At 54.9% G+C, this 26064-nt stretch overlaps 1 protein-coding gene across 4 annotated transcripts in view; it reads left to right on the top strand.

Moving 5' to 3' along the window:
* The first annotated feature begins 315 nt into the window (after positions 1 to 315).
* Positions 316 to 26064, top strand: part of SRRM3 (serine/arginine repetitive matrix 3) — a 53084-nt gene continuing 27335 nt past the window's right edge. Inside the window, exons 1-2 of one of the 4 annotated variants that reach the window (XR_003508618.1) lie at positions 316 to 506; positions 22692 to 22956. Coding sequence is in view for 3 of the 4 variants with exons in the window: in XM_027526925.1 (XP_027382726.1) it covers positions 22724 to 22956 (233 nt within the window). In the remaining variant the exon portion in view is untranslated. The remainder of the gene's footprint in view (positions 507 to 22691; positions 22957 to 26064) is intronic. The other 3 variants (XM_027526925.1, XM_027526924.1, XM_027526922.1) reach the window with 3 other exon arrangements.

Genomic DNA, 26064 nt, shown 5'->3' with positions numbered 1-26064 from the left:
GGAAGGTCCAGAGATCCCATTCTCAAAAACCTCCCTCCTTTGGGATGTCTCCCACCGCCCCGCCTGGCCTCGGTCAGGCCACCAGGATGCACGATGAAAGGGGGCATCCCAGAGGGATCTCTTGCCCCGCCTCCGACCCCTAAGTCGTGGAACTGGTCACTGCAGTGGAAATTCTTTCCCCCAATCCCCCCTCCTCCACGACAGACGCCCAGTCTCTTCCCTCGGAGGCGGGCGGCCTCCAGGACTGTGGAGGGCGCTGTAGGTGCTGGGCCGCTCTGGCCGGCAAGCGGCGGGCTGGGAGGCCGCCTCCATGGTGGTGCGCTGTCCAGCATTTCAGCAATCGGCGGCGGCGCCCGCGGGGAGACGGAGGGCGCGGGGCCGCGGGGGCCGCGGAGCTACCCTGCCGAGCCGAGCCGAGCCGAGGAGGCGGCCCGGAGGCCACCCAGACAAGCGGGACCAGAGGGCCTGGCTCCAGCACCCGGCGGAGCTCAGCAGTCAGCAGGAAGGTGAGAGCCCCGGCTGGGGCGGGGGCATTTCCCAGAGGGGTTGGGGCTGGGTTGGATCTTGGGCCTCTCCAGCTGGGCCAGGGCCCAGAGTCCACGGAACCCAGAGCGGACGGTAGCGGGTGGGGGACTGTCTGTGTGTTTGGTCGGGGGGTGCGAGGCACCTGGGGAACAGAGATGAGGAACGTTGTTCATTTCACTGAGAGGGATGAAGAAAGTGAGAACCCTGCCGGGTCACGGGCAGGACTCCACTGAGCTTAAATGACCACGGCCTGGTCCATAAGGATGCTAGAGAGGCACCCGACTGCAGTCTAATTGCCCTCTCGCAATTGAGAAGAAGGACCTGCTCCCTAGGGAAGGGAAAGACCAGTGAAGAGACCCTGTGGAGATGCTGGTCACTGGGAGGGATGAAGGGAGCAGGCCCCCACCTGAATGCTGGGCTTCTGTCCAGCACAGGGTGGCAGCATCAGGGACAGTCTGGCCCCTTTCCCAGCTGCCCAAATGCCCCTGGGGAGGCAGAAGCTGGCAACAAGAACTGGGTCTCACACAGGATGGCATTTACTCTCTCACTGGGGAGAAAATGAAGGACACAGAAGAGATAATAACCATTAGGAGTTTGGGAGGGGGGTTCTCTGTGGTCTCTCTGGGTGCCCAGGGAGGGTTTCTGGGGCTCACAGTGAGTCCGACCAACCCCAGAACAAATTCTTGGTTTAAAAAGAGAGAGAGAGAGAAGAGACGCAGGCTCCTTCTTGCCTCCTCCTCACCCTCCCTGCCAGAGCTCCTGCCTGGACAGTGTGAAGCCTCCTGCAGTTCCTGCTCCTGGCGGCAGGTCCATTGTGGGGATGGGTTTGAAGGGGAGCAAAAGAAGGGCACCCCAGGTCTGACCTGGTACTCCAGTGTCTGTGCTCTATCCCAACCATAACTTCTCACTCTCCAAAGACCTCACTCACTCATCCACTTCTGGCCTCAAGGGGCCTGGGTTGACCTTTTGTCCCATGACAAGAGAAAAGGCAGGTTCTTCGATGGAGACCTGAGCAGGGTTTGGAGAATTTCTCTGTAGAGGGAACATCTTAAGGTCATGGTCCCAGCAGGTGTCAGATCCTTCCCCAGCCAGAAATAGGACCAAGCTGGCTCAGAAATTGCTCCCACACAACATCAGCTTTTCGGTTCCCTAACTTTATGCCCCATCCCACTCTCCTGTGAGCGATGGAGGAGGAATTCTTGAAGAGCGAATAAAGAGTGGTTTGGATTTTAAAAGGTAGAGCTGAGTGGGTAGAAAGTCATGGACTTTGAAGTGTGAGAGACATGGGTTCACATCTAAGCTGTGTGACTTCAGGTAAACCACTTAACCTTTCTGAGCCTGTTTCCCAATTTGTAAAACAGGTATAGCATTAACAGTATCTACTTTGGCGGTCAAAGAAATAATTCAACTATTTATTGGATAGGAAACTAGTTTTAAGCTGTGCAATGCTGGGCAAGTTTCAGCAAATCAAATGCAAGTAAGAATTTTTAAGGAGAAGCTACGCAAAGAGGGAAAAGTTTTCAGTATTGTTTGAAGCATATCTTCCTTTTCCCAGAGTGGGTGGACACTGGCTGATGGTCTCGTATCAGGCGCCATATAGGCTACAGTTAACTCAGCTCATCCTCATGAAAACTTAACAAGGAAGCCATCAATGTCCCCATTTCACAACTGAGAAATGAGACTTGAATGACTTTCGCAAGGTCATGAAGCCACCCAAGCTGTCTTCCCTGGGACAGGAGTGGAGCTGATATCCTGTCCTGGCCCCTTGATATCAAGACCCAGCTAAATGTCAGTTTCTTGATTCATGATGCCAGCTTTCCAGGTGAGAAGCCTGAGGCATATGGGTGAGGAGGTGTGATGCAGTGAGGAACTGACTCCCCCGAGGTCGCTGGGATATTTGGAGGTGGAACACGCTTTGAATTGTCCAACTGGGTGCCCCCACCACAACCTACCCCTGCCACCCTGACACCTGCCAGAGAGGGAGCCTGGGTCTGGCAGGCCCATCTGCTCACTGCCCCACCCACTCTCACCTTTTCTGCCTGCCAGCCTCTTGCTGACCTCGGCAAGCCTGTGGCCGCCTGTTCCTCTCTGGGTGGTCAGCCCTCACCACTGTGATGAGGCCATGGTCCAGAGCAACTGCCAGCATTGCTGGGGTCAGCCTCCCCTACCAGCTTTTCCTTTGCCTTCTTCTTGCTGCCAGTGGGGCAGAATTGTAGCTCCTCCTGTCCCAGCAGCCAGCCAGGGTGCCTCTGAGGTGATGGGGGAGAGCCCCCCCATACCGCCTTCCTTAACTCCTACACACAGTCTGAGCCCCTGCCACGGGCCTGTCACTTCTCACGCATTATCTCATTCCATGCTCACATAACCGGGTGCCAAAGCTGCCACCATCTCCCTTTCACAGAGGAGCAAGACGAGACCTGAAGGTGACGTGATGTTCCCAAGGTCACGGAGCGAGGTCTTGGCGCAATCCCAGGCTATGGCCTCAGGGGCCCAGGTGGCTCCCACAACGCCACTTTGTCCTCCATTCCCAAGCTCTCCTGCGTGAGGATCAGCCAGGGCACTGGGGCTTGGCAGGAGGTGGATGGGGGGCGGGGGAGGGGGGCATGTGATGAAGTTCAAGGATCTTCTTTCTGGGCCCATCTCTGACCCTGGCTGCTTGTGTGAGCTTGAACAGGTTCCTTCCTGTCTCCGGGCCTCAATGTCCTCAACCATAAAATAAAAGGGTTTGACCAGATGACACCCCACTCCGGCCCCCTGCTGAAGGCCCTACCAGCACTAAGATTTTAAGATCTCTCTGCTCCATAAATCTGTGTGTCGGGAACCCTATGGTTCCATCAGCAGAAGTAGAATCCACCCCCAGTGTATGAAGGTTAGGTTTATTCATTGGAACTGAGATTTAAAATTCACCCATTCCCCTCCTAGGATCTTCCCAGGTAGCACTAATGGTAAAGAACCTGCCTGCCAATGCAAGAGACGTAAGAGAAGTGGGTTTGATCCCTGGGTCGGGAAGATCCCCTGGAGGAGGGCATGACACCCCACTCCAGTATTCTTGCCTGGAGAATCTCATGGACAGAGGAGCCTGGCAGGCTATGGTCCATAGGGTCTCAAAGAGTTGGACGTAACTGAAGCGACTTGGCCCACGCACCCATATCCCTCCAAATTACAAACCTGGGGTCTTAATTCAGAAGAGGAAAATGTGGCTGGAAGAGGCCCAGTGGTTCATCGGGAGATCGTGGTTCTGTGGCTGAGCCAGGATGAAGCCCTCCTGGCCCAAGATTTGAGGTGACCTGCAGGGACACTAAAGATGCTCTCCACACTCCTTCCTGAGTTGTTCAGGAAATCCCAGGAACCTCCCCCAGCAGAACACATATACATGAGTCCTACATCCAGGGGAGCAGCCCGGGTACAGTGGTGGAGGCTTATTTTTAGAATATTGGGGAGAGGAAGAGACTTTGCAGCTGACGCTCTAAAGAAAGGAGGCAGAGCCCTGCCAGGGGAGTGGGTTGGTAGGGCCACTGGTTCTGGTTCAGGCTGTGTTGGGGGAGGAGCAACCGGGCAAGACATGGGGGAGTTCCTTCTCAATTCCAACATCTGGGCTCAGTGAGAGGGGAAAGGGATTGAGGAGAGAAAGGAAGAGGGCCCCAGCTGAAGGCAGGCAACACCGTGGGTCATGGAGGCTCGGGAAGGGGGAGGAGGCACAGGGAGGTGGTACTCAGAGAAAGGAGGGTAACCATGAGTGGAGAGGAGTTAGAAGAGGGGAGCGGGGCTCAGTAGAGGGGAGTGAGATCAGAGAGGAGGAGGGGGTTAGAGAAGGGAGGGGGCGGAGTGAGAGCACAGGAGGAGCCCGTGATGGGGAGGGACTGTTACCGACAGTTACAGACCCCAGCCTGGCCCAGCCGAGGTCTTCACTGGGGTCTCGGGCCGCTGACACTGCTGGGTTCCCCTCCCTTAACCTTCTTCTGGGTCATGAGAACAGGAGGGCTTCAGCTCTCTTGACTCTGTGTCATCCAGGACAGGGTTCTCAGGGGGCCTGGGCAAGCGAGCCAGGCAGGCCCCGGCTGCCCCTTGTGCCCAGGAGAGAGACCTCAGTGGCCACATGTGCCCGGGCTCCAGAGCAGCCCCCCAACCCCCAGGGTCTCCTCGCTTATAGCCAAAAGCCGCCCGCCCATCCGTCTGCGTCGCTGCTTCCCCAGCAGTCAGCCTGGCCTCAGCATCCTGCCGCCCCCGCCCTGGCCTCCTGCCCACTGCAGAGGCTGCTGTGCCAGCTGGAGCATCCTGCCGGGGCCTGGGAGGACTGGAGGGGGACCTGAGCCCAGGGAATCGGACCCTGAGGCCCAAGCAGCTTACTGAGCTGAGCTGGGGTGGGGTGGGGTGGGAGGGGGGTGCCCTCAGCCTGCCTGTTTCTAGCATCCAGAATGGCCTGTGGCTCTGAGATCTCTCCTAGGACTGAGCCCTATCCCCACCCCCATCCCCCCAAACTCCCTAGGATGGAGACAAGTAAGTTTTGTTGAATTCTTCTGATGTTAAGAATGGTGCATCCTCATTGGGTTAGACTCAGGAGATAGAAAAACCAAGGAGAGAAAGGGCGCGTGTGGTCCCACCTTGAACAAACGGGTCCTTCCTACCAGGACTTTGTCCGTGTGATCATAGATACACGGTGTTAAATAACTGGGAACACCCTGTTGAGCTAAGTGGGCGTGCTGTTTTTCACTCTATAGTGAGAATTTTCTGATATCTTTAAAGATTCTGCAAAAAGCCTACTTTTCGAGGCCAGATGAACACTGGGCACTGGTGGAGAGCTTCACAGGGAGCCAGGGAGAGCTGCGGGGGTGGGGAGGGACTTGCTCTCCTCCTACGCTCTTGGGTGGGGCACACCTTGGGGGTCTGCTGGTCATGGGTTTCCCTTGGGGAGGATGACGCTGGGGCCCATGCCAGGGTCAGCTGGGGACTGGGGCGGGGAGGGGGGGGCCTGCCTCCCTCTGCCAGGGACCATGGCGGGGGAGGGCCAAGGCTGCCGGGGGAGGTGGAGCAGGAGACAGCCCTACATCCCCCTGGGCGGGGTGAGAACCTGGACCCACTCAGACCTTAGAAGAAGGAGCTCAGAACTGGGAATCAGGCGACTGCCAATCTCCTGGGCTCTGATCGCATCTAGATGCTCACCTCCACAGTCAGGTCTGTTTCCCTTCCCCGTGAAATGGGCACAATAACACCAGGGGCACGCTGACAAGCGATTCGGGTGGCGAGTGCCAAGGCACCCAAGGAGGGACAAGACCCAGTGCACTGCCCAGAGGTGGCGGTCACTTGAGTGAGACCACACCGTTAGCATCCACCGAGTGCCTCCTATTTTCCCGGCATCGTATGAACAGCGGGGACATAGCCGTGAAGCAGACACCCGCCCTCACCTTGAGGAGCTCCCACGCTAGTAGGAGTGGGAGGCGTGAGGGAACTGAGGGATGGCCGTTGAGTTTCTGCTGGGGACTAAGATGTCCACAGAGATGTGGACAGCCAGAGGAGGTGCTAGGGAGAGAGACCTTCAAGTCGGGCTTTGGAGAGAGACAGAAAAGATGCTAGACAGAGAAAGTAAAGGTAAGGCACTCCTTATAACAGTGGGGGCCACAGCCCGGGGATGAGAAGTCCCAGTGAACTAAGAGGACAGTCGATGATCTAACTTAGCCATGGGATGCCTGAAGCTAGAGGGCAGCCCCAGGGGTGTGGCCAGCCAGGTCTGGTCTTGAAGGACCTTGAAAACCGCTTCGTGCTGAGCGTTGGTTTGGAAAGGGATGGGAGTCAGGGAAGGCTTTGAAGCAGTGTCATGATCAGACCCGCACTTAAGGAAGCCCGATCTGGCTGCCTTGGGCAGGAGGATGATGGAGAGAAAGACCAAGGGTAGGAGGCTAGGGTCAGGGGGCACAGCTGCAGTGGGGCGGGTGTGGGGGATGTGCCCCAGGAGGTTTGACAGGGGTGGATCTAGGCCAGGCTTACCAGGGGGTAGGGGTCTGGGCATGGTTGGAGTTGGAGTGGGGGGCGGGGGGAAGTGGCTGACACAGCTGTCAGCACCGAAGAAGCAGGCTGGGGAGGTGGGCTTCAGGCCGGGCAGAGGGGCCCAGCCACCTCTTCTCCCAGTGGGTGGCCAGACTGGGATGGAGCGGAAGCTGGGACTTGCACCAGGTCTCGCCTACAGGCAGCCCTGTCCCTGCTCCCTGCCTGGCAGAGTCTCTCTTATGCTTCCTTGTTCTTATGACCCATCCCTCATTGACCCCAGAACACCTCTCTTCCCTGCCTCCCGAATTCTCTCTTCCTCTGTCCTCTGCTCCTCATACATCAGAAAGTAGGGACGGTCATTCATTCATTCATCAAACATGAGCTCAGCAGCTCCTCTGAATTAAAACACTCAGTTATCATTGTCATCTCCAAGCCCCGTGCTCAGTACTGGAGAAAAGCAGGAGCAACCCTCAGTCTAGTGGGGAGTCAGGCCCAAGAGCTGGTGACTATTTGAGGATGGAATACAGGTTATGTGGGACCATCCAGAGAGCTGCTGGGGCACTGGCATTGAGGGCAGGGTGGCCCACCTGGTTGATGTTGGAGCCAGCTTCACAGATGGTCCCCAGAGGAGGAGGACAGGTCTGCCAGGGGGAAGAAAGGGGAAGGGCATTTCTGACAGAAAGAACAGCCTGGAGGTGGGAAGAGTCCCGGGCACTTGGGGAAGAGGGTGGCTGGAGAGGCTAAGGAACGTGGGATCAGGCGGGAGAGGGAGGCCTCATGAGGGGCCTTAATGCCAGGCTGCGGAGTCTGGGCTTTCTCCTGCAGGCAGCAGAGAAACCAAGGGAGGTTTCCCGCAGGTAAGCACATGGCCAGAGCAGTTTCAGGAAGGTCATCTCTGAAGGGCAGGCAGGACTAGACAGATGGAGTGGACGGGGGCCGGCGGTAAGCTTTCAGGACACAGATCACGTGGCCTGGGACCTCCCCTGCCGCAGCTGGGACACCCAGAACCACGGCAGCCACGGTCTCCAGGTTCAGAGTCCCGGCCTCGGTATTTCCAGAACAGTCCACAAACAGCAGGTTCCTGGGACCCGCCCATGTAGAGCCTGATTGTAGGGCCTGGGCGGGGTCTGAATTTTTTTGTTAACGTTTCATTTTATACTGGAGTAGAGCCGATTAACCATGTTGAGATACTGCCAGGTGGTCAGCAAAGGGGCTCCCTGGGGACTACCCATGCTAGCAGCGAGAATCGGGGCCTCTTTGCTTTGCAGATGCTCTTTCCTTTGCCTGCATGCTCTTCTTCCCGCTTTCTTTACCTCCTTGACCTTCAGTCTCTGCTCCCGTGTCTTTTGCGCCACGCCTTGTTCCAAGCCCCCAGGTGCCACCTCTTTCTCACCCCACCTTTTATACTCTGTCCTCCTGGCTGCCTCCCTCGGTAACCATCGGGGGCACCCATTTGGTATCTCGCATGTGCCAGACACCGTCGCAAGAGTTTCACACGTCCTAACTCATTTAGTCCTTGCAACATCTTACAACAGAGTCAGGTCACAGCCTAGGCTACTGAAGCACAGAGAGGTTGTTGATGTCACCAGCGTCACCCAGCAAAGAGGCTGCGCTGTTCTGTGACGTCCCAGATGAGGAGCCCTTTGAGGGCAGCGATCCTGTGCAGTTCCTCATCACAGGTGCCCAGAGCAAGCACAGGGCCTGGCACGTGGGAGGTGCTCAGTTTTCTCATCTGTAGAATGGGCAATTCCGCTCCAAGACTGCTCCGCAGCTTGGGCGCGTCCAGGGCCCTGGTGGGGGTTATAAACTCTGAGGTGTACGGACTGGGGTGGGGCCGGGCGTGGCAGCAGAGGGGGAACTCCTTGCTTGGACTTTGGGGTGGAACCATTTCCCGGACAGGATGCCTTTCTGCCTCCTCTGCTGTGCTGAGATTCAGCCTCTCGTAGAATCAGACTCATTCAGATCTGGCCAGGGGCCGGGGAAGGTGTTGTGGCCAGGGTGGGGTTGAATCCCCTGATGAAGATTCTGGGGCCCAAGGCAGAGCCAGGTGGGGACTCGGAGAGGCCGCAGCTGCCAGAGTGACCCCCATTTTCCCTGTGAACTTATGGGGCTTGTCCTTTCCTAGAGCAAGGAGGGCCCCCCACACCCCCCTGCCATCCCTGCCTCCCACCCACCATCCCTTGAGAGCCATAGGTTATTGTCAATGATGTTGTTAATTAACTGCTTAATTAACTATTTAGGCTAATCAGATTAATTGACATTAATTGGCTACCATTTGTCAAGGACCCTGGAAAGCAGTGCCTCTCAGAGTTGAAGCATGTGACTGGGTCTGGGCAGGGGCGTGGGGCGGAGTTGTCGGTGCCCTGTGGAGCTGGGGGAGCAGGCAGCAGGCAGGGGCAGGACGGCTGCCCAGGTGCTGCCTCTGCCGGCGGCTCACGGGGACAGTCCTTGGACACCTGAGCCCTGGGTCTTCATGCTGGGAACTGCATCACCTCTTCCTTTCCCATAGTTGCATTTAAACAAAACAAAAAGTCCGATCAAGTACCAGAGGCAAGAGTGAGTACTTTCCATCCCCAAGGGCTGCAAAGACCTCAGAGTGGGGAGAGACCTTAAAATCCTAAATAAGCCGTGATATAAGTAGGTCACCACCTAACAACTGTGGGGATGACGTGCACACATTCGGTTTTTTAAAAAGGGAAAGATGAAGCAGTATAGGGTTTATCACCGATGCAAAATATTAAACTGTGATAAAATGATCCGATTTGCATTATTTAGTCAGTGACAGCCCCCAAAACCCACAGTACATTTTTATACCTGTTTTAAAACACAACTTACAGTTTTAAATTATAGCACTTGAAACAAAAAGAAAAAACTACTATGAAATGCATCCTACGTTTTGGAGAAAGAAAAAAAAAAAAGGCAACCCACTCAAAACTGAAAGTGTGAATTTGTCTTCAGAGCCTTTCTTTCAACATTAAATGGCTCCCACATCTAGTCCGATGCTGGGCTGGAAGATGGTAGCCTGCAGCTTCATCTGGACTTTTTCACTGACTCCCCCCATCCCCCGCTACTCCAGAGGGTCCCTTCTCCTCTCTGGTGAATCCCTGGCCTAGCTTCCTGATGTGCTTGCAGGGGGGCATAGGAGGTGTGGGTTTCAAGTATTCTGGAGATGAATACAAATGTGAGAGGAGAAAGGAGGTCCATTTTGGTGGGAGAGTCAAGCTCCCGGGATGAGGGGTCCTTCAGGGCATGAGGAAAGCTCCCGGCTTGATGACAGAGATCTCGAGCTTGGTAAGGGAAGACTTAGAGAATGAATGTGGGGTCTCTCTCCCCCTTTACTGCCCAATCCTGCAGCCCCTGGGGAAGGAAGGACCAGAAGAGACTGGAGGCAGTTGCCTAGCAACGAGAGGCGCATCTGGATCGATGGGAATGGCAGACGAGGCTCCAGCCCCCAGCCCGACTCTCTCTTTGATCTCACCCGGCCCAGCAGAAACCTGGGGGGGATGCCCAGGGCAGCCTGCCTGATTAAAGCTGAGTCAATAGAGGGAATTTTCCATAATGAGATTGTGTGGGCAGCAGAGGCAGCTGCACTGTCTCCCTGCTGCACCCTCCCCAGTGGGTGGAAGGGGCTTTTCTGTCTGTCCAGCACACACCCTTCCTGCTGATAGCTCCAACAGGGGCGTGGGGTACATCGTCACCCAGCTTGGACTCCTCCAAGTGTTGGGCTGCCGAGAATTCAGAGCCCAGCCCTGCCCTGGCCCCACTAGTATCCAGGCCCCAGTGCTTAGTCCAGATGGAGAAACTGAAGCCTGAAAAGGGAAAGAGATCTGGTCATACAGCTTCTAGCCCATCTCCCCTTTCCTTAACCCAGCCCTCAGGTGTGAACCAGGGCGGGTCTGACCTTTGTGGGGAGAAGAAGCGGGTAAAGGAAATAATGAAGCTGATGACAACTCGGGGCACCTCTGGTTTTACTCCAGGCCTCCCCTGATGGGTCAGCTGGTAAAGAAGCCACCTGCAGTGCAGGAGACCTGGCTTCGCTCCCTGGGTTGGAAAGATCCCCTGGAAAAGGGAACAGCTACCCACTCCAGTATTCTGGCCTGGAGAGTTCCACGGACTGTCTAGTCCATAGGGTTTCAAAGAGTCAGACACGACTGAGCTACTCTCACTTGCAGCCCTAGAGGCCAGCTTGGGAGAGTCCTCGGAGAGCACGGTGTCCTGACACCTTAGGTGGCTCTCTCTAGGACACCACCCCAAGGCCATCTGGCTTGGACCCTCCCCAGGACACAGAGGTCACCACTTCCCTGGCAGCCCAGGCCATCAGCGACAGCTCAGCCATGATAAGGTTCTTTTCTCAGTCTCCTCCCTGCAACCCCAAATCTCCATTCGAGCTCAGGCAGCCACAGGGAATCTGTGGCTGTCTGTTCCCTGTCTAGAAGTCTACAGTTCTCTGAAGGCCACTGAGGGCCGTGAAAAGAAATAGAGTGGGCTGGGTGGGGGCAGGGATTCCTTTGTTCCACTGAAACACAGGGGAGGGGAGACTAAAACACAGCTTGCTTGTCTGATTCCAGCACTGGTCTGTAGACTGCTTCCTGGATTGACCTGGTCTGTATTGTTTTCAGTGGCCAGTATCGTGAGTTCTGTCTGCTCTGCGTTGGTCTGCATTGGTCTGTGGGTTCCCTACGTTGTTGTTGTTCAGTCGCTTAGTTGTGGCCCACTCTTTGCAACCCCATGGACTGCAGCATGCCAAGCTTCCCTGTCCTTGACTATCTCCTGGAGTTTGCTCAAATTCATGTCCACTGAGTCGGTGGTGCCATCCAACCATCTCATCCTCTGTCGTCCCCTTCTCCTCCTGCCTTCAATCTTGTCCAGCATCAGGGTCTTTTCAAATGAGTCAGTTCTTCACATCAGATGGCCAAAGTATTGGAGTTTCAGTTTCAGCATCAGTCCTTTCAATGAATATTCAGGACTGATTTCCTTTAGGATGGACTGGTTGGATCTCCTTGCAGTCCAAGGGATGCTCAAGAGCCTTCTCCAACACCACAGTTCAAAAGCATCAATTCTTTGGTGCTCAGCCTTCTTTATGGTCCAGCTCCCACATCCATGCACGACTAGTGAAAAAACCATAGCTTTGACTACACAGATCTTTATCAGCAAAGTAATGTCTTTGCTTTTTAATATGCTGTCTAGGTTGGTCATAGCTTTTCTTCCAAGGAGCAAGCATCTAATCTGAACTCCTGGTTCCTCTATGGCCTGTCCTGGGTTGCAGTGATCTGCACTGGTCTCATTTAGGCTGTCTTGCTTTTACTGTGGATCACTCTGTAGGGAGCAGACAGCTGAGGCCTCTTTGTCCCTGGGGACCTGCCATCCAGGCCCTCTGCTCTAGGAACTCAAATCAGAGGCAACAGGAACAAAGACAGGGCCCAGGGCTGATGGGCAGGAGCCTAGTGCCAGGCAGGGCCTTCCTATCCATTGAATGACAGAGCTGGACTCCAGGGCTTACCAAGTATGTGACCATGTGGCCTTTGCAAATATCAACACATATAAAGTCTGGGCATAATGAGAGTGGTAACCAGGAAACTTTGCCACCCAGGTCCCCAGAGATGGAGGTGGTAAAAAACAAACATACAAAAAAAACGCAAGTAGTGAGCTCCCCATCAGTACAAACACAGGCTGGGTTTCAACAAATGCTCACAGATGGCTGCTTTGTGCCAAGCTCTGTGCTGAGCAATAGGGGTGCAAAGATGGACACAACCCAGTCCCTGCCCTTAGACAGCCCTCACCAGGTCAGGGGGCACATAGTCACAACAGCGCAAGGTAAATATTGAGGGTGGGGACCACAGGGTGAGGCTCTGGGAGGACCACAGAGGCGCATCTCCCAGTGGAAGTCTGGGAGGGCTTCACAGAGGTGATGCCTGAGCAGAGTCCTGTAGGATGAACCAGAAGGGGAAGAGCACTCCAGGCACAGGGAGCAGTTGGCCAGCATGTTCTTGGGTGGCTCAGAGCCCCATGTGTCTGAGATGCAGGGGGGCTGGACAGGTTGCCCAGGACACAGGTGCCAGCTAAGCTGCCCGGCCCTCTCCTGCAGACAGCAGGCATGCCCTTCCTCCCTGGCTTCCCTCGGACACCCCACCTTGGCTCTGGGAACTTCGCCAACCCGCTGCCTCCATTCCACAGCACAGTCTGAGTCTGCAGGGCAGGAGACAGCTCCAAGCCTGCCTGCCAGGCACAGCTGCCCCCTCCGCCCCACCCCGCAGACAGCGCTGGAGCAGGGCGGGCGGGCAGGAGTGGGACGTGAGGGCTGCTGTCCCTCCGACAACCAGCCCTCCCCCCAAGTCAGCCAGACCCAGCCCAGGGGCTCTAGCCAGCCTTCCCCTGGCTCCAACAGGAGCAGCAGGAAGCTCGACTGTTGAATAATTGAGAAGGCTTTCAGCTCTCTCCCTGCCCCCTGCAGCGTCTTCTCGAGTGTTGGGTAACAAACAGCGGTGCCAGCGCCTCCCAAGAGAGACTCCAAGGAGGCTGGGAGGAAGCTCGCTCGGCTAACCCTCTCGCTTCCAGCCGTCCTCCCCGGCCTCGCCCCACAGCGTCTTTTTCCCTGTGAACGCTGGTTCCTACTGGTCCGTGTGGGTGGCAATCTGCTAGTCTTCACAAGCGGATACTGATCTGATGCATTATCAAATGCATCAACCTCTGATTTCTACTGTACGTCTTCCTGATTAACTCATGCCTGTAGTGGTTTAGACGAGCTGGTGTTGTTTGTGGGTAGTATATCACCAACTCAACGGGCACGAGTTTGAGCACGCTCTGGGAGTTGGTGGTGGACGGGGAAGACTGGCGTGCTGCAGTCCATGGGGTCGCAGAGTCGGACATAACTGAGTGACTGAACTGAACTGATGGGTAGTACAGACACTAAATACTTATACACGGAACTTCCTACGGTCCTGGGCACTGCCACACTGGGCATATGTTCATTCCCTCACCTCTCATGGCAGGGGGTGCTTGGATTCACCCCATTTTACAAATGAGGAAACTGAGCCAAATGAGGTCAAGTCGCCTTAGGGCCCATAGTGAGTGATTTGAACCCAGGCTGGCTCTTCTGTCACTCGCTGATCCATCTTGGTTAATGCGGACCGAGCTGTCCCTGAGAGTCAGACCTTTCTCCAGGGCGGAAGCCACCAACATTGAAGGCTCCAGGCAGCCAGAGAGATCTTTCTGAAATGCAGAGCTGACCGTGACCTCCCCAGCCCAACAGCCTTCATGGACTCCCTGTGGCCTGCAGGGTATTCCTGGCTCCTGCGGCCCCTCCTGGCCCACTGTGAACAAGCCAGGGTTCTTCCCTTTTTCTCTCCAAGCCTTCTTCCCACACGCCCCACACTCTGCCCAAGACATCCTTCCTCCCCTTCTATGTCCACTAGCTCCTACTTATGTTTCATGATTCCTCCTCCAGGAAGACCTCCCAGCTATGCTCCTCCGTGAACACGCTCTAGCTCAGTTGATGTCTCTGCCGCCTGTCCCCTGCCCCAGCAGTTATCTTGCTTCTTCACCATGCCTCTCCCCCTGCATCCCCTCTGGTGAGCCTCAGACTCTCAGAGTAGCTGTGACATGAATAAGTGACCTGCCCTTAGGGCTGAGAGGCTATCTCCCATAACCCCAGCCCCACCCCCTGGGGCAGGGAGGGAACACAGGGAAGTTTGTTCTGGCCTGATTACCTCTGCCTCCTGCACACACCTCCTGGAGGTCTGGAGAAGGGTCCCCACAGGGAAGGGAGGGGTTGGCTGGAGAACCCCTCCACCGGGCACTCTGGGGACACTCACCAGCATCACGTGTGCAGCCTGGCTTCAGGGCAGGGACTGGGGTGGGGAAGGGGCGCACCTAGATTCCTCGGACGTACTGGAGATGGATTTTCTTTGCCAGATTCATCAAATATCTTGACAAAAACCATTGTTGTTACACACTCATTTCTACAAAGACCCAGACTTAGTTTCACAAGCTAAGTGCCTGGTTTCTTGTGTGTTTATCAGTTCCATCACCTTTGTGACAGTTACAAAGGACTTGTTTTTTTTTCCTCCAGGAAACTCAGGAAGCAAGTCCCTCCCACTCCCTGACCTTGCTCCACACTGGGCTTTTTCTCTGGAAGGGCTAACCCTGGGTTTGCAGTCCCCACCTTCATGGGCAGACTGGTCGCCATCACACACCCCGCTCCATCCTGACCCTCTTAATCCCAGGCCCCCGGACCCCACTATCCCTGAGCCTTCAGCCTGTGCCACACACCCACCCTGCCCCTGCTTGGACCACCCCCTTCCTTAGACTCATCCTTCACAGGACCACTTCAAACACCTTTGCTCTTGGGAAGCCTTCCCTGACCATCGCAGGCAAAGACAGACCCACCCTGGTCTCTTTTTTGCTCCCTTGGCATGGGACAGGGTGGGGACGGGGGTAATCAGGATCTGTCTTCAGAACAAGCTTGTCACTGAAAGAATGAATGATCCCACCACCCTATGAGGGGGGGAATTTTTTTTTCTTTTTTTCGCCACTCCACGCAGCATGTGGAATCTTAGTTCCTGCATTGGAAGAGCAGAGTCTTAAACACTGGACTGCTAGGGAAGTCCCGAGGTTGGGACTATTGTCTCCATTTTATGGATGAGAAAGCTCAGGCTCGGGGACATTTGGTAACATTCCCTGATCGCCCAGGGAGAACTGGTAGAAGCAGAACTCTGAGCTCTAATCTTCTGATCCCAAACCGAATGCTGCTTGTTCCCGAGACAGTGGGAGACAACAGAAGGACCTCAGTGGCAAGAAGGTGGTTGAATTGTGTGTGGCCATGAGTCGAGAGTTTACGGGAAGCTGTAGGAACCTGTACCTTTGAGGGTTCGAAAGCCCTGCATCCTCCCATCATCACTGGGGAGCTCGGTCTCTGGCCAGCAGCGGGGTGGGGAGAAGGAGCCCCCCGGGGAGTGATGCTGCCTGCTGGGGGAGAGAAGTTTCTAAGCTACAGGAGCAAAAGGGGTCCCTGGGGTGGTGCCGTGTGGGCTGGGGACTGAGACACTGCATGTGAGATGGGAGATGTTTGCTGAGGCCAGTGGTGGAGTGGCAGTGGGGAGATGATGGCCCAGGTCATCCTTGCCCTGGGCTCTGGCCTCTGCCCTCTTCTCCCCCAATAGTCAGCAACCTTGCTCACCCTTGGGTCTCAGTCCCCAGCCCTCAGTCATAGCTCAGCCTTCTGGACATCTGGATGTCCAGGGGCTCCTGGCCCCCTCCACATCCGGAAGAGGACGGTCACCCCTGACAAGCGCCACCGCTTATGAGGCATTCGTGGCATGCCAGGCGCTGTGCTAGCGTTCCACACACATCAGTCCTTTACCACAGCCCTACAAGGAGGGTGCTGTTATTAGTTCATCAGCAAGGAGGGGCTTCCCTCGTAGCTCAGATGGTAAAGAATCTGCCTGCAGTGGAGGAGACCCAGTTTCGATCCCTGGGTTGGGAAGATCCCCTGGAGAAGGAAATGGTAACCGACTCCAGTGTCCTTGCCTGGAAAATCCCATGAACAGAGGAGCCTGATGGGCTGCAGTCCATGAGGTCGCAAAGAGTTGGGCACGACTGAGCAACTAATACTTGTGACTTGTGTGATTAGCAAGGAAACCAAGGCACAGAGTTTAAGCTACGTGATCAAGGTCACTCAGCTCATGAGTTCCCAAAGGGCACAGCCCTGTTTCCCGGCCTCAAGCCAGGTTCTCCAGGGCAGGACCCAGTCTCCTCAGATGCATGCGTGGCCCACTGTTCCCTCTCCCCCGACCTGGGCTGGTCACTCCCGCCCTCAGCATCTACCCCTCTGAGCTCCGGGGTGAGTGATGAGCTCATTAACTCAGAGACCTCTGTGCCTGTCAGCAGGCTGGACCCTGCAGGACAGATGGGCTGTTGCCCCATCAATTAATGTCTACCAGCAGGGCTGGACTTGCAGGTACCAGCCGCCAGACTGTTCCATCCTGTGCTCAGCCAGGCCTGCTCAGGGGACCCAGGCTGGGGTCTGAGGGAAGGAGGCAGGCCCAGGGACTCAGCTGTGAGGCTTGGAAGTCAGAGCTCAGGCCTTTTAACCACTTCCTGGCTGGCAGAAGGGAGGATGATCCGCCTCCCGCCATGACTCAATCTGCACATGGGTTTGGCTGGCCGGGCATCTGGCCTACCCGCGGGACCGACTCAGTGCTGGGATGGCCCCAGGCTGAGCTCTGGGCGGAGCTGGTGTGGCTCTGGCCACTGGCTACAGATGCAGGGAGGAAGTGGGCTGAAGGCTTGGCTTATACCTACATTGCTAGTATAACCTAGACTTCCAGAGCGGGACAAGACTTGTGGGGTCTTTGAGTCCAGCCCCTCATTGTCCAGTGGCGGAAGCAAGGGTCCAGAGATAGAAACAGACTCATTCAGGGTCTCACAGCCGAACGGGTAGAGAAAAGACTTCCCATGTGTTGCCCTGTCTCCAAGGAGACGCAGTGTCAGTGTCCCCAAGCATCTTAACAAGTCAGGGTCAGGGTCAGGGTCATGGCTCGAGACCTCACAGCTGCCTGTTTGACCCTGACAAGCCCTTAACACAGCCGAGTTTGTCCTCCATATTCTCCATCACAGCAAATGGCTGCACCCGGTCACCCAAGCCGGGGACCCAGTACCATCCGAGGTCCTCCACCCCACATGCAGTCTTGCCCGGTCTGTCCATTTATTTCTAGAATCCTGGTCAGGCCCCCGCTGCTCTGGAGTCCCTGTCTCCAGCTCCTTCCGCCCCCTTCTGGGAAGCCTGCCCTGACCAACTGCCTGGAGATGCAGACTCTTCTCAATTCTCTTGCGATTACCTATGGTTTCCCAAACAAGCCGGTGAGCTCCCAGGGGGCCAGGATGGGGTCCTGTTTGTCTCCAAATCTCCGTTTGTTGGTGGGGGAGGGAGAGGATGGCAAATGAGTGTGTGCTGTGTTTGTTGAGTAAACATAATAGTCCATCTCCTATTTAAGCAGCTCCTATAATGGGAAACTCACTCATCCTGGGATGAGCCACCTAGCTTTTATTTATATTAAAATATTTATTTGTTTGGTGGCTCTGGGTCTTAGTTGTGGCGCATGGGATCTTCCACCTTCCTTGCTGCGTGCAGGAATTTTTTTTTTTCTTAATTGCCGAATGTGTGGGATCTAGTTCCCGGACCAGGGATCAAACCCGGGCCCCCTGCATTGGAGTCTTAGCCACTGGACCACACAGGGAAGTCCCCCGCTACTTAGTTTTTGTAAAGTTTTGATTGTTAGGGGGGAAAATATCCTATCTTGGGCTTATGTGAAGTCCACGTCCTCACAGGAGTCCTGGCTTTGCCTTCTAAAACCATCCAGTTTGGCTAGGGGCTTGCTCCTTTACGTGGGGTTCAAGGTCCAGCAAAAAGGAAACTTGTGAGAAATGCAGATTATCAGCACCCACCCCAGATCTACTGAGTCAGAAATTCTAGGGCTAAACCCTGGCCATGGGCTCTCCAGGTGCGTAAAGAATCCACCTGCCAATCAGGAGATGTGGGTTCGATCCCTGGGTCAGGAAGATCCCCTGGAGAAGGAAATGGCAACCTACTCCAGTATTCTTGCCTGGGAAAGCCCATGGACAGAGGAGCCTGGCGGGCAACAGTCCAAGGAATCTCAAAAGAGTCGGACATGACTTAGCAACTAAACAACAAGACCCTGTCCATCTATGGTTTAACAAGCCCTTCAGGTGACTCCACAAATAAGATTTGAGAACTGCTGTTCTAGACACTGGCTCCCAATTGCTGTTCCACAGATGGTCTGTATCAGAATCACCTGGAGAACACTGACAATTTCACCCTCAGAGATTTTGATTCAGTAGGTTTCGATAGGAATCATATAAAATACAAGACACTTAGTTTAATTTGAATTTCAGATAAACAATGAATAATTTTTTTTAGTGTGAGGATGCCCCAAATATGAAATTCATGAAATTCAAATTATTTTAACTGTGTATCCTGTATTTTTATTTGCAAAATCAGGCAACCCAACCTACTTCTAACAAGCTTCTCAGCAGACTCAGCCAGGTTTGCCCTAAATCCTCCGACCACTTGTGTATTCTTATCACTTCCCCCTTCCAGACATTATATTTTTGTTGATGTGGGCTAAGATAACATGTGCTTTTGGCAGCCACATTATGATATTGACTCAAATTGAGCCTGTGACCACTGAAAACCCCTAAATTCTTCCTAAATATGCTCCTTCTAACATATGTCTATCTCACTCCAATTTTAGAAAGTTCGTTTGGGACCCAGAGTCAGGATGTGGCATTTCTCGTGATCTGGTTTCACCTTTTCAGACTCCTCCCATCTTTTCCGTCTGTTGAGTCTTTTTAGATTCTGACTCTGAATTTCTGAACCTTCCCAAGTGGTGGTCTCACTGAATCTGGTCATTAGGTTTTCAAAGTTCTCTCCAGTCAATGGTGAATATACTAGATCGGACATGGGTGAAGACGGAGCCCTTCGGGCCTTCCCTAGATACCCCCATCTGATATGACAGGGACCCATTCATCAGCTCCCTCTGAGCACAGGTTAATCCGCCCACCAATTAAAATAGCACAGAATGTTAGTTTCCACCAACACAGTGTCTCTCCCTCCTTATGAAATCTCACAATTCTGTAATAGATAATATCAGATAAGGGCTTCCCTGGTGGCTCAGATGGTAAAGAGTCTGCCTGTAACGCGGGAGACCCAGGTTCAATCTCTAGGTCAGGAAGATCCTCTGGAGAAGGGAATGGCAACCCAATCCAGACCTGATGTCTGCAATAACTTCCTGGTCTGCTGGTCCAGCAACCCTGACTAGGAAAGAAGTGGGCTCAGCATACAATGATTTGGTCTTAGGGGCCTGGCCGCTCTGCTAGGGGCTCAGGAGTCATTCTTTTAATAACGTGCCTCAGATTCCTGCCTGGCGCCCTCCATTACCAGGTGAAGCTGGCAGAATTCACCATCTGTCCTAGTGGAAACCCAGACAGCATCCATCTTCTGTCTTCCCACCCCTCTCCTTTCCTTCAGTAGCTTCTGAAAGACTGCCCCCGCAGCCTAGCCATCTCGGCCAGGCATTCTCCTAGTGCTGGCGATAGGATTTCTCAGGGTGTGGAGACCTGAATGCACTCAGAACTGCTCCCACCAGCTTCCCCTGCCCCGTCCTCAAGGAGCTCAGGCCAAGTTCTTGGCTGGGGAGCCTCGCCCACATCGAGGGCAAGCATGCAGAGCAGCATCACTGAGAACCTGTCTCCACGGCTCTCTCGGGGCCCGAGCACTTTGCTCCCACACCCCCAGTGCATCTTTGGCATTGCCAGGCGCTGGGGAGCTGGAATGAAGGGCTGGTCCCCTCCCCTCGAAGGGCTAGACCAGGGGTCAGACACAGACAATAAATTGAGCCTCAGTATCTAAAGAGGTGAGGACAAAAGCTGTGGGGGCATAAGGAGGGAACGGCTCATCCTTCATCAGAAGCAGGGAAGGCTTCCGGGAGGAGATGACATTGGAACTGGACTCTGAAGGACGTGCTGGAGTTCCCCAGATAGGGAAGAGAAGCAGTGGAATTCTAGCACTGGGAACCACGTGGGCAAAGGCTCAAAGGAGTGGGAGTGCATGTTTGGGGACAGGTGACCCAGGCTGAGGAGCTGGCTGTTGGCTTCAGGATAAAGTATAGCACTGGATAAAGCTGCAAGATTGTATAAGAAGAAATACAAAGGGGTCTTGAAGGCTGTATCAGGGACCCCACCTATAGTCCTCAGTCCTATCTCCCTCTTTCTTCAAACTTTAAATTTGTACTTTGTATGGGGGTATAGCCGATTAACAATGTTAAAGCAGTTTCCGGTGAACAGAGAAGGGACTCAGCCATACATATACAGGATCCTTTCTCCCCCAAACGCCCCTCCCATCCAGGCTGGGCCATAACACTGAGCAGAGCTCCAGGTGCTATACAATAGGCCTGTCTCCCTGTTTGTCTCTTTATTCCGCTCATAGGCACCAAGTCCCCTGTGTTTCAGACGCTTTGCTGGCGCCAGGAATTGGGGCTAAAAAGCCCTCGGCCCACAGGTGGAGTGAGACCTGTGAGCCCACAGTGAAGTGAGGGGGAGAGCTCCAGAGAGCGGAGGAGGGAGGCTCCCAGGAGGTGGCGATGCCTGTGAGCAATGACTTTGAGGTCATGCCAGAGTCAAGTGCAGAGCATCCTAGGGAAGGGGAGCAGTTGGGGGGGGGGTGTGGCTGGATGCAAGAGGGATGGAGAATCTGTGTGGGCGTGGCAGTGGACAGGTTGGTCCAGGAAGCAGGTCCAAGCTGTGTCAGGACTGGGAGCCAGGGTGACCGGAAGCCACTGGAGGCTGTTAACTAGGGCATGACAGGGTCTGATTTGCTCCTGGCCCAGTCTCCCAGGTTGCTGATGGAAGATGAACAGAAAGAGGTCAGGGCAGGGGGGTGGGCAGACAGGATGCTGATGCCAGAATGGACCAGAGGCAGAGGCTTGAACTGAGGTGGTAATGAGAGAGAAGGAGATGGGTAAATGTGAGCAATGTCGAGATGGAATATGGGACCAAACTTGATGTTGGTGAGCTGTGGTGGGCCAGGACAATGGAGGTCTCCAAGCTCCATGCATGTCCCTGGCTCAGGGCATGAGACAAGCAGAGCTCTGTGTGGGGTTTGGTGAGTGGGTGATACTTGTGAGTTACCCTCAGAGAAAGCGTGGTAGAGCTAGGATTGCAGGGCTGGGGTAGGGACAGGCAGGAAGCAGGCAGGGCTTAGAAAAACAGCTTTGTTCTGTAAAGCCCGAAGAGCCTTCCCGAAGAATCTGGATGATGCTTCCAGGCACAGGTTGAGAACAGAGGCTCAGAGAGGGGCAGGAACATCCTTAGGGTCACACAGCAAGGCATGGAGAACCCTGGCCTAGATCCAGACACTTGGGCAGATGAACATATGAAAGGAGCTTGTGTTCCCATTACCACTGTCAGCTCCTGTCACTGTCCCCTTCAAGGCCTTTTTCCTCTCCTGGTCCCCCTCTCTCTTCTCTGCCTTTCATACTCCATGGCTCTGGACACTTTGAGGCCGGTGAGGAGAGTATGTGTTTTGGGGGGTGGGGGGTATTGCAGGAAGGCCCCATCTGGGATGTCCAGACATGCCCGGTTCCTTCTCTTCCCACCTCCCTCCACCCCTTCCCTCCCTCCCATCCCACTCCCTGGGAAGGAGGCCTCCCTGTTGCTTAGCAACTAGCAGAGCCTTGGAGAAAGGAATTGGAAATAGCTCAGGAGGTGCCTCCCCTCTGTTAAGATAAGTCTTTGGTGTGCATGTGTGTGTGTATACATGCGTGTGCAGGGTGCATACAGGTGCACGTTCTACTTTGGGCCGTGGAGCCCCCACTTCTCACCTTCCAAGCCATGCTGGCTCCCAACCCACCCTGCGCCGGCGAAAGGATGTAGCTGCCTGGAAAGCTAACGTCAGTGCCACTTTTGGTCACATCCTCACAAGCGATGTTTCCAGAACAAAGGAGGGGACGGCCCTGTGGGCTTCAGCCCAGATAAGGCCCCACCTGGAATGCTGACTTTAGAAAAGTTAGCCAGATCGAAGTAGGAACCGAAAACTGCATCTGTGGTGGGAATGGAGCTGAGCCTGGAGAAGGTTCCATCTTCTGGTCTCTGCATGGCTGTCCCGGAGCAGACTGGGATGGGGAGCACGTGTGGTCTGTGACTCCAGGGACCAGAGCCAGAAAAATGGGTACTGGGGAGTGAGAAGCCGGTATTAAACTTAGCCTGAAGGAAAAACAAGAATAAAACCTGGGGAATTGCCAGGAGGTGTGCAGGCAGGGAACAGGCAGTGACCAGGCAGTCAGGCCCAGGCATTGGAACCCGGGCAGAGAGCTTTGTCTTGGATGGTTACTAGGTCCCTGAAGGCGACAAACCTCCTTTAGAGGCCATCTAGTCCGCCTTGAATCCACCCCACGTTACCGATGGGGACAGCCCAGTGTCCGATGCCCCCTCATGCCCTGAGGTGTGACCCACAGGTGCAAACCTGCCACCGCCCGGCTCTGCAGCCAGAGTGGAAGCGGATTAGAGCCATGAGTGGGCCTTTAAATCTCCAGGATTAACCCGCTCCGAGAAGAGCTTAGAAGGTGGCCGAGAAGTGACCATCCCGCCGGGTGTCTGTGTCTGTCCCGCAGGGCCGAGGCCAGCCGCTCCAGGGGCAGCCACTATGTCATCCACCGTGAATAACGGGGCGGCCAGCGTGCCGTCCCCGCCCGACGCGGCGAACGGTTTCCCGCAGCCGGGCGTCTCGTCTGGGGCCTGGCCGCGGGCAGAGGAGGAACTGCGTGCCGCGGAGCCCGGCCTGGTGAAGCGCGCGCACCGCGAGATCCTGGACCATGAGCGCAAGCGGCGCGTGGAGCTCAAGTGCATGGAACTGCAGGAGATGATGGAGGAGCAAGGGTGAGCGGGGAAGGGGGCGGGGCGGGGCTGTGGGCGGGGCCGGGAGGGACTCGAGGCGGGGCCAGGGCGGGGCCAGCGTTGGGATCCCGGAGCCTGAAAGGTCAGAATCTGAGCTATTGCAGGCCCAGTTGAACTTTCATTCATGTATTACTTTATTCTACCAATAAGCTGTCTTGAACTCCTGCTCTATATAAAGTTCTCATCTGGGCTTAGAGTCACAGCAGCCAAGGAGACACAGTCCATGCCTTCGGGAAACATCCAGTCTGGTGTAGGAGAGGGGCATGTAAACGTTAATGACAACTCGAGGCCTCAGTTTTCCCATATGTAAAATGGGTGGTTCGAGCTGCCTGGTCTAAAGCTAGGTGCGGCAGCCAGGCAAGAACGCACAGCGGGCTCCTACTACGTGTGAGGGTGCCTGTGATTTCAGCAAGGGAATTCCAGCCAGCAGCCACATCCAGAAGCTTAGATTTCACCCTGTCTAGTTCGGAGAAGGCAATGGCACCTCACTCCAGTACTCTTGCCTGGAAAATCCCATGGACGGAGGAGCCTGGTAGGCTCCAGTCCATGGGGTTGCTAAGAGTCGGGAACGACTAAGCAACTTCACTTTGACTTTTCACTTTCATGCATTGCAGAAGGAAATGGCAACCCACTCCAGTGTTCTTGCCTGGAGAATCCCAGGGACGGTGGAGCCTGATAGGCTGCCGTCTATGGTGTCACACAGAGTCGCACACGACTGAAGCAACTTAGCAGCAGCAGCAGTAGTTCAGAACCAGGGGCACACAAGTGGGCCAGATGCTGTGCTGGGCAACACTGGTCCCCAGAGCCGAACTGGAGTCACTTCCTCAAAGAACCCTCTCCCAACCCCTATTCCTTCCCCATCTCAGAAGGGAAACAGGCATGTTAACACCAACTCCACCATAAAATAGGTTAGAATCAGGATTATAGAGAGGACAGCAGGACAGGAAAGGGTCAAGTGCTTCAGGAGCTCAGAGGGGAGATTCTGAGAGAAGACATTTGAATGGGCCTTGAAGGATGAATAAGAGTTCGTCAGGCTGAGAAGGAAGGATTGTGCATCAGTCAGTAAGGATTTAGGGACCTCCCCTGAAAATCCAGTGGAGACGGGACAGCCATCATATGTGGAACTGGAGGCAAAAAAAAAAAAATAGAGAACAGAGTCATTCCCATCTCTACCACTCCAAGGAAAACTGGATTTCCCAAGGCTCCTTTCTGCATCTGCCTGAGTACTTTGAAACTACTGGGCTTGCTGTTGAGGGAGTCAAAGTGGGGAGCAGGGCCTGCCTAACAGGCTGGCACTGTCAGTGAGCTGAGAAATCAGGAGGGCCAGTGCATTAGTGCCTGGAGCCACCTGGGAGCAGACCGCCTGTGTACAGCTGTCCTTCCAAACCACACCTTTGTCTGTTCATCCCCAAGAGGCAGCCAAGACAAGGCTCACTCGTCCCTGTGGAGCCCAGAAGACACTGAGGCTCAGACAGAGATTGTCACTGCCACCACAGGCCCTTAGGAAGGCAGGGCCAAGGCTGCCAGGCAGGGCGGCTTGTAAGAAAAGGGCGCAGGAATTTGGTGTTCACCTCCAGCTGGAGACCAGGTCGGGGTGGGGAGGATCCCTGCAGAGAGGAATGGATGGGTGGAAAGCTGTTGGAGACAGACAGGAGACTTCCAGCTGGTAATGAAAACAGGCTTGATGAGCTGTGGATGTGACCGAAGAAATGAGATCCCCGGGGGTTAGGATGGGGAGTGGAGTATCCTTATACAGAGAGAGTCCCAGACCTTAATTAAACCTGCAGATCCTGCTGAATTGAGAGACTCCAGGAGTGGAGGGAGTGTGGGCGGATGGGCGTTGCTAGGGAACAGACGCCTGGGACAGACGAGAGCCAGCCTTCCGTGCTTCGTTCTAGGAAAATACCCCTTTCCCCACACAAGCCCCGCCCCTTCCCCCTCACAGAGCCCTGCCCACTTCCCCTCACAAGCCCCGCCCTCTTCCGCACACAAAGCCCCGCCCCCCTCATGGGGCCCTGTCTCCTTCCTAAGCCCCACCCTCTTCACCTAACTTTCCCCATAGGAAAGCCCTCCTCTCCCCAACCTTTCAGAGAACTCCTAAGGGCCCTCACTCACGGCACCCCCTCCCCACAAGTTCCCTATCTCCCCCTGCCGTGGCAGGCTTATTATCTCAGGGGGGCAGCCTCAGGTGAAGGGGGATGGCACTTGACCGTGTCTAATCCCCTGGCATCAAAGGCACATTCCTCGCTGGGGTGTACCCAACAGGTCGTCTCCAGATATTCCATCAGGGGCCCTTCCGCCACCCAAGCCCTCACTCCAGGTGGTCCTTAGACTGGGGTCTCCTATAAAGCCAGCTCTCCGGTTATCAACCCTCTCCCTCTGCCATCTCTTACCGGCTGCCGCGCCGATAGACGCCACAGCCACTCTGGAACCCAACAGTCGGGGCTTCCAGCTCTGGCCTGTGACCTTGGGCAAGCCATAGCTACTGGCCTGTTAAATAGGGGATTGTTCTGAAGAGCCTGTGGACTAAAGCAAGTACAGGGCTCCTGCACCCTACTCCAGTCCCCAGAAAGTGCTCCACAAACACTAGGGATCTTTGCTCTGCTAAAAATCCAGTCATTAATATCCATTTCTAGAAACACTGGTTCATTCGCATTTATTTACCAGGTTTGCAGGCATTTGACAAATATTCCCGCTAGTCATGGAAACACACATTCTTTGGCCCCATTAAAAAGCAATCCCTTTCTTAATACTGATGGATAGTGGCTAATTCACTGGTGATGGATGCTGCCTTTGGTGCCATCTTCCTGGGCAGTCTCTATGGGCAGCCCACAGTCCCTGAGGAGACGGGGACAAAGCCCCCAGCCTCTAGGAGGTGATGTTCCAGGCTTGGCCCCAACCATCCCCCTCCCCACATCCTACCCACCATGCCCCTTCTCATGAGGACCGTTGAGCTGGGCTTGGAGCTTTGAGCCCTCCCCTCTCCCTGCTCTATTTCTTCATCTGTAAAATGGGCCACTACCACCACAAACATCCCCCGCCCCCCAGAGCCGTGATGAAGATCAACTTAATGACCAAGGAAGTGATTTT

The sequence above is a fragment of the Bos indicus x Bos taurus genome, chromosome 25, assembly GCF_003369695.1.
Source record: "Bos indicus x Bos taurus breed Angus x Brahman F1 hybrid chromosome 25, Bos_hybrid_MaternalHap_v2.0, whole genome shotgun sequence".
NCBI classification, from domain to species: Eukaryota; Metazoa; Chordata; class Mammalia; order Artiodactyla; family Bovidae; genus Bos; species Bos indicus x Bos taurus.
This window is presented reverse-complemented; position numbering and strand designations above follow the sequence as displayed.